Raw genomic sequence first — 16,510 nt, forward strand, 5'->3', positions numbered from 1 at the left:
TCGTAAAGCTTAATGAAAGCAACCACAGGCATTGTTCACCAATTTTTAAGGTAACAGTACCATAAAGTGGACTTAAACCACACTGTGTTTTCATCCTTGGATTTCCCCCATTCAGAAAAAAACCCTCACTGAGTATTTTTTGAATTTTCATTTTTTGAATCTTCCATAGACAATTACAAATTTAGAATTTGTCAGGTTCTTTTTCCCTTTTCTTCCACCACAAAAACCAAAGATTTGATTTTTCTGGTTGTGCCATGGGAGCTCTTCTGTTTCTCTACAGATTATTTTTTAGCAATGTCACAGAATTATTTCCTGTATTTGAAATGAAAGATGGGTGCTATTAAAGCAAGTTTTAGCTACTATTGGAAGTTAATTCCTCAATAGCAAAGGAGCTGCTTGAAAGGGATCAGCTTCTATACCAGAATCTCACTTGTGATTGAGATTTAAAGTGTTTGATAATTCTGTGTGTGGTGGCCTTGGCAGTGCTGGTTAATGGTTGGACTTGGTGATTTTAAAGTGCTTTTCCAACCTTAGTGAGTCTTAAACATGGATCTCAGTGTGGAAAATGTTTTTTTTCAGGAATTTTGTACCTGAGAAGGTTCAATTGAATTGATGGATCCATTCTGCCTTTCCAGAACTTCTCTGGCCATGTGCTGATCCCTGAGCTGCTCAGGGCATTGGATGGAGCCATCAGGTTAGATCCCTCCTGACTGAACTGTTCTGTTCCCGAGGAATAAATAAATCACTGGAAATTTGAATGCCATCATCAACCCCTGTGACAAAACCAGAACACCAGTGACAAAACCAGAACACCAGTGACAAAATCAGAATACCAGTGACAAAATCAGAACACCAGTGACAAAATCAAAATATCAGTGACAAAATCAAAATATCAGTGACTAAACCACAATACCAGTGACAAAATCAGAACACCAGTGACTAAACCAGAACACCAGGACAAAATGAGAACACCAGTGACAAAACCAGAACACCAGTGACCAAACAAGAATACAAGTGACAAAATCAAAATACCAGTGACAAAACCAGAACACCAGGACAAAACCAGAATACCAGTGACAAAACCAGAATACCAGTGACAAAACCAGAATAGCAGTGACAACATCAGAACACCAGTGACAACATCAGAACACCAGTGACAAAATCAAAATACCAGTGACAAAACCAGAATCCAGTCACCAAACAAGAACACCAGTGAAAAAACAAGAATACCAGCGACAAAACCACAACACCAGTGACCAAACCAGAACACCAGTGACCAAACCACAACACCAGTGACAAAACCAGAACACCAGTGCTCAGCAATGTGGGGAAGCTCAATCCTCCTCCATGACAGCACGAGGGAAATGCTGGAAGTGAATTCAAGGTTTCCCAGAGCAGCTGTGGCTGCCCCTGATCCCTGAAGTGTCCAAGGCCACGTTGGACACTGGGGCTTGGAGCACCCTGGGGTGGTGGAAGGTGTCCCTGCCATGGGGTGGATCTGTAATGTCCCTTCCAACCCAAACCATTGTGTGATCCCACGAGGGAAGGAGCTAATCCTGCTTTGTTGGCTCAATGAACACAAGCCTGGTTCAAAGTACCTCATTACCATGGAATTACATTAACACTCTTTTCAGCTATTCAGCCCCAGCTCTTGCAAATGTCAAAATTTCTCTGTTCCTTCAGCTTGTATTTCATCCAAAGGGAAGGAGGAGCTGGAGACATGTGAAATTTCTGACAGGCTGTTGATTTTCCCTTTGGATGAAGCATGTTTGAAAACTCCAAACTTGACTGATCTGCTGAAGCACATTCTCTGACAGACAATATAAAATCAATGCCTCACATATTAAGAGGGTTCTTTTTTTTTTTTGGTGTGTGAAAGTTTTTATTTGTGTGGGAGGTGGTGGGGGGGTGGTGGGGATCGCTTTATTTTCTGTCATGGAAAATGAACAGCCTCACCTTAAGGTTTTTATAAACTGTCATCTTTAATCAGACACACAGAGCAAGACTGTCAGCTCTCATAAAGCATCAGGGGGGGAAAAAAAAGGCACAAAAATGTGAAGCTGTTCCCCATCCCCTCTCTGAGTGAGTCCCCCGTCCCTGTGATGGCCCAGCCAGGAGGAAACCTTTCCTCAGCAGTGTCACAACAAGGAGCTCTGCTCAGATCTGTCTTCATCCTTCAGCAACCTGACTTTGTGAGGGGCTTGTCAGGGAGGAAAAGGGCTGGGATTCGCCTGAGAGGAACATCCCTCCCTGCTGCTGGCAGACAGAAAGTACAGCAGCTAAAATCCTCCTCAACACTCATTAAACGGGGGGAAAACATTCCCAGGGTGGGTGTCAGATTGCTCCCTGAAGATTCCCGTCCAGGTCACTGGAAGGAAGCAGCAGTGGATGAGAAGTTGTATCAAGAGTGGAATTTCTAAAATAAAGCCGGGAGTATCCAGGGGAAAGTTCTCCTAGTGGAAGGTGCCCTGACCATGGTGGGGGGTTGGAAGTAAATTATCTTTCAGGTCCTTTCCTCGTTTCCAGTGTTGAATTTTCGTGTTTCTGTAATAAGGATTTCAGATCTCCTGGTGCTGGCACTGCTGAGGTCCTTGAGGGCAGTGTCCAGTTTGGGGTCACTCAGGAGTGACCAGTGCTGGGTCCCTTGTGACAGGAGGGACCTGGAGGGACAGGAGTGTGTCCAGGGAAGGGAATGGAGCTGGGAAGGGTCTGGAGAGGCTGAGGGAGCTGGGAAGGGTCTGGAGAACCAGGAAAAGCTGAGGGAGCTGGGAAGGGTCTGGAGAAGCAGGAGGGGCTGAGGGAGCTGGGCAGGGGCTGGAGAAGCAGGAGGGGCTGAGGGAGCTGGGCAGGGGCTGAGCCTGGAGCAAAGGAGGCTCAGGGGCCCTGGTGGCTCTGCACAAGTCCCTGGCAGGAGGGGACAGCCGGGGGGGTCGGGCTGTGCTCCAGGGAACAGGGACAGGAGAGAGGGAACGGCCTCAGGCTGGGCCAGGGCAGCTCAGGGTGGGCACAGCAGGAATTTCCCCATGGAAAGGGGGTCAGGGTTTGGAATGAGCTGCCCAGGGAGGTTTGGAGTCCCTATCCCTGGAGGTGTCTGAGGAACTCCTGGATGTGGCACTCAGAGCTCTGAGGGACAAGGTGGGGATGGGGCACAGCTGGGACTGGATGACCTTGGAGGGCTTTTCCCACCTCAGTGAACCTGGGAATTCGTGATCTCCTGATCTGAGCCTCATCTTTCTCACCAGAGCCCCATCTCCCAGCCCCAGAGAGCAGGAAGAGATTCCCCACCCTGCAGAAGCAAGAATTCCATTAACTAAATGATATTTTCCCACCCTTTGAAGGGGATCTGTCGAAATGCAAGACCTGATGAAATCTGGAGGGTTCTTTTCAAGGACCCACTACCTTTAAAAGTTTCCAAATCGTGTTTTCTATGCACTTAATATCACCTCAGATATTTTTTTTTAATTTACCCTGATGCTCTGCACATTACTCAGACTCAAACACAAACTTTAGGTAGTCAGCACTCCAAGTTCCCTTTCCCAGCATGAGTCAGCCTTATTGATTCCTCTGAAATCAAGTATTTTAGGTTTGATTCAGAAAGCTAAAGGCATCAGCTCTCATTATTTAGCAGTATTTGTGCCACAGGGGGACTTGACATTTTCTATCTACTTCACTAATAATAAATAACCCTTAGACTTTAAAATACCACATATTTTTCTTAACCTATTTGGTGTGATTTAGCATAGTCTAAATGTAACCAACTCAACTAATTTTCAGCTTCCCAAGACCAACAGTCCCTATATTATCAAGTATTAACTTTATAGTGTGCAATTACAAGATATTACAGCACATTTTAAAACAAAATGAGATGATTATTGTTATTATTATAACTGTACAGATGTAAAAGGGGTTATTGGTGAGATACACAGGGGTTCTGAGTGACACACTGAGTTTTAGATCAATTTACTGATGTAGTTTTTAACACCAGCAGCAGCTGATGCTCAAAGACCAAAGGATTTTAACGTCCCATGACAACTTTGCTGTCCCCTCCCAACATTTTCCAAATAAACAGGATTGAAATTCTACATCCAGGACACATCTTGATTTCAACAGCAGCTTGGCATGATTATTCCCATAAAACACCCCTGCTATACTCGAGCACCTGGGTGGATGCACTTGTCCTGCACCTTGTGCACTTCCCTCCCAAGCACAGGGAATTCCTGGCATCTCACACTTCACATCAGCACTCAGAGCCACCACTGGAGTGGGACATTCTGACATCAACAGGCAGCAAAAGTCCATCATCACCCTCCCCAGTTAGTCCCTAAAGGCTTTTTTTAATTAATTGGCAGAGCAATCACTATTTTATTTATTAAAGTAACTGGAAGAAACAGTTAATTCCAAATTTGCTATCAAGGTACTGCTTTCAGTGATGGAGACTGCAGAAAGGAACAGAAATATTTCATCTTACATGGAAAGGTCAAACCACTGCTGCTCTCTTCCCCTTGCCCCCATCAATCCCAAAAACAAGAGGCACAAACCTTTGCACACGCAGAGCACTAAACTTTCATTTAGAAGTCACTGCAAGCATCCCAAAGGAGGCCAGCAGTGGCAAATTGGGGATTTTGCTTTTCCTTCTTCCCTTTTTCCATTACTTTTTGTTTTTCTCTTTCTGTCCAGACGTGTCCAGTGGCACGTCCCAGTCCTTCCCACCTGGCAGAGGGGAGATCTCTCCTCTTTATTCTTTGCATCCCAAATGATGCCAGCAGCAGCAAATTGGGAATTTTGCTTTTCCTTCTTCCCTTTTTCCATTACTTTTTGTTTTTCTCTCCAAACTCTGAACCCCAAGGCAGTGCCACCACTGGCACACCCCAGTCCTTCCCAGGAAGAGGGGAGATCTCTCCCCTTTATTCTCTGCATCCCAAAGGATGCCAGCAGCGGCAAATTGGGAATTTTGCTTTTCCTTCTTCCCTTTTTTCCCCCTACTCTTTGTTTTTCTGTCCAGACTCTGAACCCCAAGGCAGTGACCAGGACACCACTGGCACGTCCCAGTCCTTTCTACCTGGCAGAGGGGAGATCTCTCCCCTTTATTCTCTGCATCCCAAACGACGCCAGCAGCAGCAAATTGGGAATTTTGCTTTTCCTTCTTCCCCTTTTCCCCATTTTTCTCTTTCTGTCCAGACTGAGCCCCAAGGCAGTGACAGATCCCAGCCCTGCCCACCTGGCAGAGGGGAGATCCCAGCAGACCCCGTGGAGAACCCGAGGGTGCCAGGATATTTCCCCCTCCCCACTCCTCCCTCCCAAGGTCACGTCCTGTTGGGAAGTGACTCTTCCTTCCGAATCAATGAGCACTTGGCTTTCTCCTCCATCCTCCAAGCCTTTTAATTGCTGCTTGATCCTAATGAGGTGTGGCTGATGGTAATAAATGGAAACCCTCCCGGCCTCAGTATCCAGCACCCAGCACTGCTCAGCTGCGTTTGCCTCGGCAGCAGCATCCATCCCCTCCATCTCCCACCCTTCCCAATCCTCCCCCTGCAGCCTCGAGACTGCAGACATCTGTTCCTCAATTGTCTGGTAATAAACACACTCTCTAAAGCATATGTAAAATGATTATTACCCCGAGGAGCCAAGTGCCTTTCAAATGCCAGCTGAAACAAATAAACATTAAAAAAAATAAAAGACATTTAAAAAAAAAAATAAAAATCCCCACCAAACAAATGGTACGACAGACATCGCTCAGGCTGTTCCGTGTTCCAGGATGAAGGGCGTTGGGATTGCTCCTGTGATTCCTTCTTCCAAAGGGAGATGTTATTCCTCAGCCCAGTAACTCCAGCAAAGGATGAAGGAAGCAACTGGGCTCCTTTTGTTAACTTTTATACTTTGGCACCTCCCATGAAATGTAATTAAGGAAAATCAGAGGTGGGTTCTGCCTCAATTTCCAATTGTGCAATTAGTTTCCAGATGTAGTTAGGAAAACTTATTCCCAGGAATCATCTCCTCTAGAACACCCACTTGGCTCTCAGAAATCCTCTCTTCGTTTATTCCGTGTGTGGTGGTGTCATTAAGAGCTGGTAATTAATCTGGGCCTTGGTGTGTCCTTGTGGGAATTAGGGACCCACATCCTGAACAGCACAAATCTCACTTCCCAACTCTGGCTCTCTGCTCTAAAGGAATCCAAAGGCAAGGAAAGCTTCGAAAACCATTTTTAGGTATTTTTCCTTACACTGCCCATGGTTTTAATTAAGAGTTTCTCTAAACTTTGGTTATTTGAAATGGTTTCATTTGCACCCCCCACCCCAAAGTTTGACCCTCTGTTCTTCAAGAGGCTCTGGAGCCATGTTCCACCCTCAGTTTGTCAATAAAAAAGGAATAAAAAGTGGCTTTCTAAGCAGCAAATCTGTCCCTGTGCTTGTGCAGCTGTGATGTGATCAGCACTGACACTTCTCATAGCAGGAGTACAAAGAGAGGAGTTCCCACTGGTGAATGTGAATGCTCTGCTTCCAACACTCTGCATCCCAGGGCTGAATTATATTGTACAGCCATCACTTGGTGTGATGCTCAGGCTTTAAATCAGCACGCCAGGGTCTGGTTTCTCAGTGATCCAGTTTGTTTAATGCTTTCAGAAGCACTCAGCTGCCTCATACAATCAGCGAGTCCATGCAGTGCTGAAGCTCCTCTAGCTTTATTTATGGGACTTTAATAAAAACAAGGGGGGAAAAAACCCCTTGTAAATAAAATATTGATAATTTAAATTCAAACCAGATCCATTTCGAGCATGTACAGGCGACAGGGATGAAAGATGAGTGGGGAAGGTCATGAAGAACCTCAAAAAGGAAAATAAAACAGGTGGAAACTTCACAGCTCTGCAGGAATTACCTCCAGGAGAGCTGGACATTTAAAACAGGAGCATCTGGAACAGGGCAACAAGGATCTAACCAAGAGATTATGATTTTATAATTCCACATGCCAGAAGTTAAAGCATCAATATTTGAGCAAATTCACTGTACTGAGCATTTCAGCTGCTGGTGGGACAGGCCATGGCTATCCCATCAGGAACAGAATTCCCTGTAGGGAATTATTGTCAGCTAAAAAAATCCTGTGATCATCCCAGATTCTCTGCATCCCATTCATCCCTAAGTCATCATGAGCTAAATCTCTCAGCACACTAAACATTAAAATGAATAAAACTACATTAAAATTATTTTCAGCCCCAAACTCTTCCCATCCTGCAGGGAGAAAAGGGCAAACTGGGTCACTCCCTGTTTTCCTTCTTTTCCTGAAGTTATTGATGAATCCTCAATGCAAAGGAGTGAAGATGTTGCAGGTGGTTGGCACGAAAAATGCACTTTACACAGACACCTTCATCTCGATGCAATTATTTTTTATGAGGCAAATGATTCCTCCTGCCTGACTTGCGGGCTGGGAATGCAAAGTGAAGTGTTTGGGAGAAGTGCTATTTAAAGCAGAGCACTCGTGTTTGGCTCAGATGGGAGAAAAAAATAAAAGGGGGAAAAATAAAGCAGGAAAGCAAAGAGAAGGAATTTCAATCAATGGGAAAGATCTCATCAATAAAAACAGGAGCATCACCCACTCTCTGGGCTTGCAGGATGTCTGTAAATTCATTAATGATTTAGAAATTGAAGTCTACATCATCACAGTCACACCTTGAAGAACATTGAATTCCAGTTGTCCACATTTTCCCATCATGAAATAGCTGAAAACTACAAATGATCCTGTAGCAAATTTATTTTTAGCACATTTCTTCAGTTTAAAAGAGACAGAGGTGGAAACGAAACGTGCTTATAGAATTCTTCACTTTGTTATGAGCACAGAGCAAGAAATAAATTTGTTTTTTGAAAGCAAGATCTTGCACACCATAACACATTTCAGGATGTTCTCAAGATTATTCCAATCCCTGCTGTTTTAACGCCAGAAATTTATATTTGGAGGCATTTCTGCCTTTTCCAACTGTGTTTTTAAGTCCTGAGAAGTCACAAATAAAATTAACTCCCAGCCACAGAGGTGCCAGGAGGAGATTCCTTCCTCTGGGGATCATTCCAACCTGAATTCCAATTTTTTATGACTATTTTGTGACTTCTTGGCTTTAGCATTGGAGAGAAACCCCTGCTGTTGAGTGACTCAGGACAGTGAACTCATACAAACACAGGCAAGGAGGGAAATGCTCCCCAAAGCTGCTGGGAAGAAAAGGAAAATTTTCCCAAAAAAAACCGAAAAGAGGTGGGAGGTTGACACGAACGGAGCCAAACCTTGTATTTGAATTTCCACAAAACCAACAGGACAGCAAAATTCAGGAATCAGAGGTGAATGACACAGTGAGAAGAGGTTTATTAAAGCCTTGCTCTGTTTACAGCTCCAGCTGTGACAATTTTGGTAAAGGAAAACCCTCCCAGGAAAAAAAAAAAAGGTTGACATGAGCCAAGCCAAACCTTCTGTTACTGAATTTCCACAAAACCAACAGCACAAACTGTTGGAAAAGCAGCAAAATTCAGGAATCAGAGGTGAACGACACAGTGAGAAGAGGTTTATTAAAGCCTTGCTCTGTTTACAGCTCCAGCTGTGACAATTTTGGTCATCACAGGCTCACTCTGGATCAGGAATTAATTTACAGTCCCCAGCCCACAGTGGTTTATCAATGAACTCACCTTGCTGGTCCTCTGACTTTTTAATAAGCACAATTAATAATATTGTTAAATAAAATTTAATAAGCACATTCTTTTTAATAAGAAACAATTTGTGGCAGGTTGCAAATAAACCTCCCCCAGCTTAGGTCAATAAATGACACCGGGTCACCCAGACAGGAAATCCCACCTGACATCACAGTTCAGTTTGAAAAAGATTTGAAGATTAAAAATATTTAAAGAAAAAAATATTTTTCTTTAAATACATATTTTAAATATTTAGATATTAAATACTTACATAGTTTAGAATTAAATATTAAATATTATATCTTACTATATAATAGTAAGATATAATTACAATATTACTATATAATATAATAGATAATATATAATATAACATAAAATAAATAATATGTAATATATAATATATAACACATAAGATATAATATAATATATATTATATTATCATACATTATAGATAATATATAATATATATTATATATAATAGACATAAAATAGATAAATATTATGTATAATATATATTAGATATAATATGATACCTATTATAATACACTTTAATATATTCTTATGTTAATCTATTAATAATATATAATTATAATATATATTATATATAATATATATAGTATGTTACTATATCAATATTCATTATCAAATATTGAATATTGATAAATTATTCAAATAATTAATAATTACATATTTAAATATTTTAGAAAATAATAATAAAATTAATGAATTCATTTTAAATATTTAATATTAAACCTTTAAATATTTTAGAAAATTTAATTTTTTTTACACGCAACAACTTCTCAACATCAACAACCTCAGAGCAACCCCGTTGCTGTGGGATCTCAGAACTGGAATTTACCCAACATCCCCACAAATCCAAGGTTTAATTCTGCTTATCCTAAGTTGTAGAAATGTGCAGAAAGGCAGATTTTACCTGAGCAGGGGGTGAAAGATGACGGTGATGTTCCTGGCTCCTGGTTTGCACACAAACTTGGAGCCACCACCTTCAATTAAGTTATCATCTGGTCCTCCTGGAAAACAAGGTGGCACAAGTTGTCTAACAGATCTCGACATCCCGCGATTTTCAGCGACTAAGTGATAATTAAACATTTAGCAAGCGATAATTAAACAGGAATTAAATGCCTATTTCCCGGTGAAAGATCAGTAATTAGCGCCAGGCTCTGCTCTCTGTGCCCTCCCAGGGCGCAGGGAACAGTGCAGGTGCTGTTGGAGGTGACTTTGGCTCCTCATTCCAGAGGAATTGGGACATTTTGGCAAAAAACCCAACAAATCCACGTGGCTCAGGTGTGTTTTGAAGCCCACAGAGACTGGAAAAGATTTGGAGCACAGCAATTCCCAGAATTTTCCTGCTTCCCCTGCCTGGGGATGGCACAGTTCCAGCCTTGCTGTGGCTGCCAGTGACATTTTAACCCATTTATTTTATTTAGCATTACTGGCTCTTGTCATTCCTGCCTGGAACTTTCCCTTCTCCGAGTTCCACCTGGGTACAAACGCTCTCTAAGCTGCAGGAAAAATAAATTTGCAGAATTTGGCAGCAAAACACAACCCAGGGAACATCTTTTACACGCCACAGGCTCCAGGGTTTGGAGTGGCAATAAAACCTAACCAGTGTCACTGTGTCACTCCAAAATTACTTCCAGAGGCAGCTCCTGGCACCTTAAACTTGGATATTGGGGGAGAAGAGAGAGGGGAGGGAAAATATCAATTTCCTTAAAGCTCTGCATGTCCTGTCAGCAACAAAGTCCACATGGAACCATTCCTGAAGAAAACATTTTTAGGACAACAGGCCAGACACCCCACAAATAAACAATTCATCATGGAGTGGTTTGGGTTGGAAGGCACCTCAAAGCCCATCCAGCTCCAATCCCATGGGGACACCTTCCCCTCTCCCAGGAGGCTCCAAGCCCAATCCAACCTGGCCTTGGACTTCCAGGGATCCAGGGGCAGCCCCAGCTCCTCTGGGAATTCCATTCCAGAGCCTCCCCAAAAAGGAACTTGGGCGAAGTTTGAATATCCCAGGTATTATCAAGCCCTTTCCATGTGAAATCTCCTTAAAGATTGATAATAAATAATAAATACAGAAACCAATCACGTTATTGGGACAGCTTTAGAGGCAGGGAAATGACAAAGATTTCAAATCAAAACTACTTTAGGAGCTCACTGAAGGTTTTGACCCTGACATCTCCTCTGCCTCCAACAAAAAGGATTTCTCCAAATGGGAAAGAGCAACACAGCTGATGAGGAAGTGACTCCAACCTTCTTTTCCAAGGGAATTTGAAGTGCTTTAGAACAATCAATCTACAGAAAAAGCTCCTTGGTGACTGAATTTATTTGACCCTTCTGCAGCAACGTGCAAGGACTGAGCAGGTCACCAACACCAGCATTTCACACCCTAAATAATCCCTCTAGCTCAGGAGTGTTTCCTACAAGAATTCCCATAGATTCAAAGATATGAGAGTAAAACTTCCAGCTCTGAATTCCCCATGGAACTGGAAATCCTGGGAAAATGGAAGTCTGCAGTCACAACATTTCCAGAGCTGACTCAGCTCCTCGAATGAACCCTGAGCACAGAGAGCTTCTCCGTAAATCCTACCCAACATATGGACTTGGGAAGCACAAAGCAACTGAAGACAAGAGTTTTTGAAACTTTCCTGATGGTATTTAGAAAGAGACAGCTCTAAAAAAAATTTAAAAAAATAAAAAAGCAGGGATTTCAGCTGGCAGCTTAAAGAGTGAACTCTCACAAACGTGGCAGTTTAATCGGGGAAGAAAAGAGGCGTTGAGTTCAAGGAAAAGAAAATTATTCACTTCCCCTGTTAATGTCAGATCCTGCAATTTCCAGTGGGCTCTGTGTCTGAGCAGAATTATTGAAGGAGGCAGCCAAGCATGAGCTGCTGAGGCAGGGATGAGGAGATGCAGGCTCCAATTAAGAGAGGGGTGTTATTCTTGTTCCATCAAGTCACCCTGCGCTAATCGATATTATTGACTGGGACGAACTCCACGGCGAGGAATAAAACAATCTGTCTGATCTGCTGGGCCAGATGATGATGGATTTGGGGAGAACAGAACCCTGGCACCGAGAGAAAAATGTGCTTTTACATCTCCTTGGCTCTCAGCCTTCCAGTAATAATCGTGGGTGCTCTGCAGGTAGGTGCAGGCGACAGGGGAGAGGGACTTTGCTTGTATTTAAATATTTTACCCCCAAAAAAAGATGCTGAGGTGGAAATTTTGTTCCTGGTCATGTTTTGGACATCCCAACTACACAGCAGTGCAACTTTAATGCCATTGCTCTCCCACCTCCACTGCTCTAAGCACTGGAGTTTTGTTATGGAAAATCCTGGAGAGTGAAGGATTCCTTTCCCTGTGAATTGGAGATCTCCACAGGGGATTCCTCTGATGGTATCAAGGTCAGAAATGTGTTAATTGCATGGACCAGCCATGATTCCTCCACTGCAGCCAATTCCCCGTGCTGGAGAGCCACCAACACCTCCATAAAATACGCCAGGAATATTCCTTCATCCCGACTGATTCCACCAAGAGCATCTCCTGCAGGGAATGTTCATCCAAACAACCCAGAACTGGCAGCTCTGGGGAAAACAGGGAGCAGAGAAACCCAGAATGGTCTGGGTGGGAAGGGACCTTAAAGATCAGCCAGTTCCATCCCTGCATGGGCAGGGACACCTCCCATGGGCCAAGCTGCAGAAGGTCCCTGACCTGTGGGAGAGAGCCCAGAGGAATCCTTGGAGCTGCTCCAGGCCTGGAGCCAGCCTGGGAGAGCTGGGAATGTTCCCTGGAGAAGGGAAGGATCCAGGGAGAGCTTCCAGCACATTGCAGGGGCTCCAGGAGAGCTGCAGAGGGACTGGGGACAAGGGACAGGAGCCAGGGAATGGCTGCCAGTGCCAGAGGGCAGCCATGGATGGGATGTTGGCCATGAGGAATTGCTGGCTGGGCTGGAATTGCCAGAGCAGCTGGGGCTGCCCCTGATCCCTGCAGTGCCCAAGGCCAGGCTGGACACTGGGGCTGGAGCAGCCTGGGATGGTGGGGTTGGAATGGGATGGGGTTGAAGGTCCCTTCCCACCCAAACTGCTCTGGGATTCTGGGATTTGGGACACAGAATCCATCCCAAGGGATTTTTATGGAACTTGGGGATGGAAAAGGGAAGGGAGACCCTTCATGGAGTCCTGAGATTCCCAGTGAAACCCCTGGATCCCAAATTCCTTTCTAGAGTGGAATCAGGGTGGAGATAGATCCAATCCCAGGCTGGGAGAGCTGGGAATGGAGGGAATTCCCTGGAAAGGGAGAGTGGGGTGGGATTTCGGGAACGAGGAATTCCTGGCTGGGCTGGAATTGCCAGAGCAGCTGGGGCTGCCCCTGCATCCCTGCAGTGCCCAAGGCCAGGCTGGACATTTTGGGACACTGGGAGGTGTCCCTGCCATGACAGGGGTGGCACTGGATGGGATTTAAGGTCCCTTCCCACCCAAACCATTCCATAATTCCATGAGGAGTGGAAATAATGCCTTTTTTTTCCTCTCCTTATCAATGACCAAGAGATCCAGTAAGAGATTAATAAGAGATCCAATTTGGAGCCTGCCAAACCAGAGCTGAGCTGGCAAATTCTGCACTGCTGATGTGTCAAAAAAATATCCCAAACTTTCCCATCTCCCTGGAAGCATCACTGTTGTAGCAGTTTCCTCTCAGGAGCGAAGTTTGCTGGTTTAATCTGCCTGGTAATAAATTATGAGGAACAAAGGAAAAATAAGGAAAACTTGGAGATGAAGTGAAATTTGTCAGGGAGTTAATGACACCCTCCTGCTGTGCTGGCAATGAAGTGTGCCCACCTGAATGTCACTGCAAGTGGTGACAGAGACAGGGCCATTAGTGACAGAGCTTGGTGTGTCTGAAATGGAGCCTAAAATGTCAGGCATCAACATGAAAAAGGAGATGAGCAGGAATCTCTGCAGGTGCTGAAAGTCAGAACAAACATTAGGAGAGCTTTAGTCTTCCTTTCTGCCTGGTACGTTCAAATTTAAATGTTTGCATGGAAATCTTCCACGTTTACAGAAAATGCCAGGGAATCTCGGGATGGTTCTGGTGGGAAGGGACCTTAAAGATCATCCAGAGCCAGCCCTGCCATGGCAGGGACACCTCCCCTGTCCCAGGCTGCTCCAATCCTTCCTTGGGCACTGCAGGGATCAGGGGCAGCCCCAGCTGCTCTGGCAATTCCAGCCCAGCCAGCAATTCCTCATGGCCAAGATCCCACCCATGGCTGCCCTCTGGCACTGGCAGCCATTCCCTGGCTCCTGTCCCTTGTCCCCAGTCCCTCTGCAGCTCTCCTGGAGCCCCTGCAATGTGCTGGAAGCTCTCCCTGGAGCCTTCCCTTCTCCAGGGAACATTCCCAGCTCTCCCAGGCTGGCTCCATGGCACTCAGGACAGGAACACCAGGTTCTGTTTCTCCTGCACTGATTCTCAGCAGAGATTCACTGCACTGGCACTCACACATTTCAATTATTTTCACATGGAACCAAATACAATTTATCATCTCTCAAATTCTTTTGCATGTCTTGAATCCTCAAAGTTCATTCCTTTCAGAGAATCCCAGGATGGTTTGGGTGGGAAAGGACCTTAAAATCCATCCAGTGCCACCCCTGCCATGGGCAGGGACCCCTCCCACTGGACCAGGGTGCCCAGAGCTCCATCCAACCTCACCTTGGGCACTTCCAGTGGCATTTTGGGGGTTATTTCAGACACATTTTCCCATCTGTTCTTCTGTAATGATGATTTCTGTTCCCTCTCCCCTCTCCAGCCCCAAACTGGCAGTGAGTGACCCCTGCTCTGACCAGCAGTGGGGCTCCCATTCCCCCTCCTGGAATAGCAATGAGGGAACTGAGATGCACCAGATAAAAAAATCCACCTTATCAGGATAGACAAGAATAAGCTCCAGCCAACACTTGATTACTTCCTTGCTGGAGGGGAGAAGCAATTTAGCAGAGGTTTCTGACAGAGGAAAGATTGCATTTCTTGTTTGCTTCTCTTAATCACCCGCTCTTCTTTTAATCACGCCAAGTGCGAATTTATACATCAGACCATCGAGAATAAGGAAATTATGGTTAAAAACACACAGGCACCCGTATTTTCCCAAAATCAACAGAGATCAGAGCGAGGATGGAACTCCAGAAGGGCTGAAATTGCTGGGAATTAGGTGGTAACTACCTGTAAAGCACTGGCTGCTGTCAGACCTGGGGCTGGAAGGGCGCTGGGAGATGATTGAGTGACTCCAAGAGCTGCTCCAGCTCCCGGTGCCTTGTCACCAGCCTGAAAGGGACACAGGGGACACCAGACTGGCACAACCTGAAGCCACAGCACTCCCTGCTGACCTCTCTCCACTCACTCTGGAAATTAAGCTCACCCTGAAGCTCATCCCACTTCAGTGTTTCCATCAGTGATAAATTCCCAGCTGTTCTCCCAAAAACAGTGTTTGGGGTGATGGTCCCCACAGTGGGAGGTTCCAACCTCAAATCTTTCAGTGAAACATTAAAAATGTTGGGCAGAAATTAAGGGATGGTCAAATCAAGTAAAGTCTGAGGGCTGAACCTTCACAAATCCTTTACAGGTATAAAAATGGGAATGAAGGAGTGGAAAGGGATTGGGATAAGATGCTCCAAGGGCTGGAGCCAGGCTGGGAGCACTGGGAATGTTCCCTGGAGAAGGGAAGGATCCAGGGAGAGCTTCCAGCACATTCCAGGGGCTCCAGGAGAGCTGCAGAGGGACTGGGGACAAGGGACAGGAGCCAGGGAATGGCTGCCAGTGCCAGAGGGCAGCCATGGATGGGATCTTGGCCATGAGGAATTGCTGGCTGGGCTGGAATTGCCAGAGCAGCTGGGGCTGCCCCTGATCCCTGCAGTGCCCAAGGAAGGGTTGGAGCAGCCTGGGACAGGGGAGGTGTCCCTGGAATGAGCTCTGAGGTCCCTTCCCACCCAAACTGCTCTGGGATTCTGGGATTTGGGACACTCAGAATCCATCCCGAGGGATTTTTGTGGAAAATGGGGATGGAAAAGAGAGGGGAAAGGGAAGGGAGACCCTTCATGGTTTCCTGAGATTCCCGGTGAAGCCCCTGGGTCCATGAATGTCCTGGAGAGGAGATGGATCCAATGTCAGGCTGGGAGAGCTGGGAATGTTCCCTGGAGAAGGGAAGGCTCCAGGGAGAGCTTCCAGCACATTCCAGGCCTGCAGGAGCTCCAGGAGAGCTGCAGAGGGACTGGGGACAAGGGACAGGAGCCAGGGAATGGCTGCCAGTGCCAGAGGGCAGCCATGGATGGGATGTTGGCCATGAGGAATTGCTGGCTGGGCTGGAATTGCCAGAGCAGCTGGGGCTGCCCCTGATCCCTGCAGTGCCCAAGGAAGGGTTGGAGCAGCCTGGGACAGGGGAGGTGTCCCTGCCCTGGCAGGGGTGGCTCTGGATGGACTCTGAGGTCCCTTCCCACCCAAACCACTCAGGGATTCTGAGCAGAGCTGGAATTCTTGTCCAGGTTTGCAGATCAAACTCAAACCTGCTGCAAACCTGAGGGAAAAGTGATTTCCCAGAGCAGGAGAGGCAGATCTGGATTCCAGCCATGGAACTGATGTGGCCTCTCTGACCCTGATCAGGTTTCTGCATTTCAGTTCCCCAAAAGGGAAATTGAGATTGTGGCTCCAACTTTCCCCTGGCAAAGCAGTTCTGAGAAATGTCACAAAAAAGGCGCTAGCGTTTTATTCACTGTTTTAAATTCATGCTTTGACTTCAGCTGCCCATTAAACACAGAACAATGTCCCAAACTGACCAACAACTC

At 45.6% G+C, this 16,510-nt stretch overlaps 1 protein-coding gene across 2 annotated transcripts in view; it reads right to left on the reverse strand.

Moving 5' to 3' along the window:
- Window positions 1–16,510, reverse strand: part of EXOC4 (exocyst complex component 4) — a 326,179-nt gene that overhangs the window by 153,291 nt on the left and 156,378 nt on the right. For both annotated transcript variants that reach the window (XM_064421658.1, XM_064421659.1), the window contains exon 10: window positions 9,598–9,694. In XM_064421658.1, the coding sequence (XP_064277728.1) occupies window positions 9,598–9,694 (97 nt within the window). The remainder of the gene's footprint in view (window positions 1–9,597; window positions 9,695–16,510) is intronic.

This window comes from Passer domesticus, chromosome 5 (assembly GCF_036417665.1).
Source record: "Passer domesticus isolate bPasDom1 chromosome 5, bPasDom1.hap1, whole genome shotgun sequence".
In the NCBI taxonomy this organism is placed as follows: Eukaryota; Metazoa; Chordata; class Aves; order Passeriformes; family Passeridae; genus Passer; species Passer domesticus.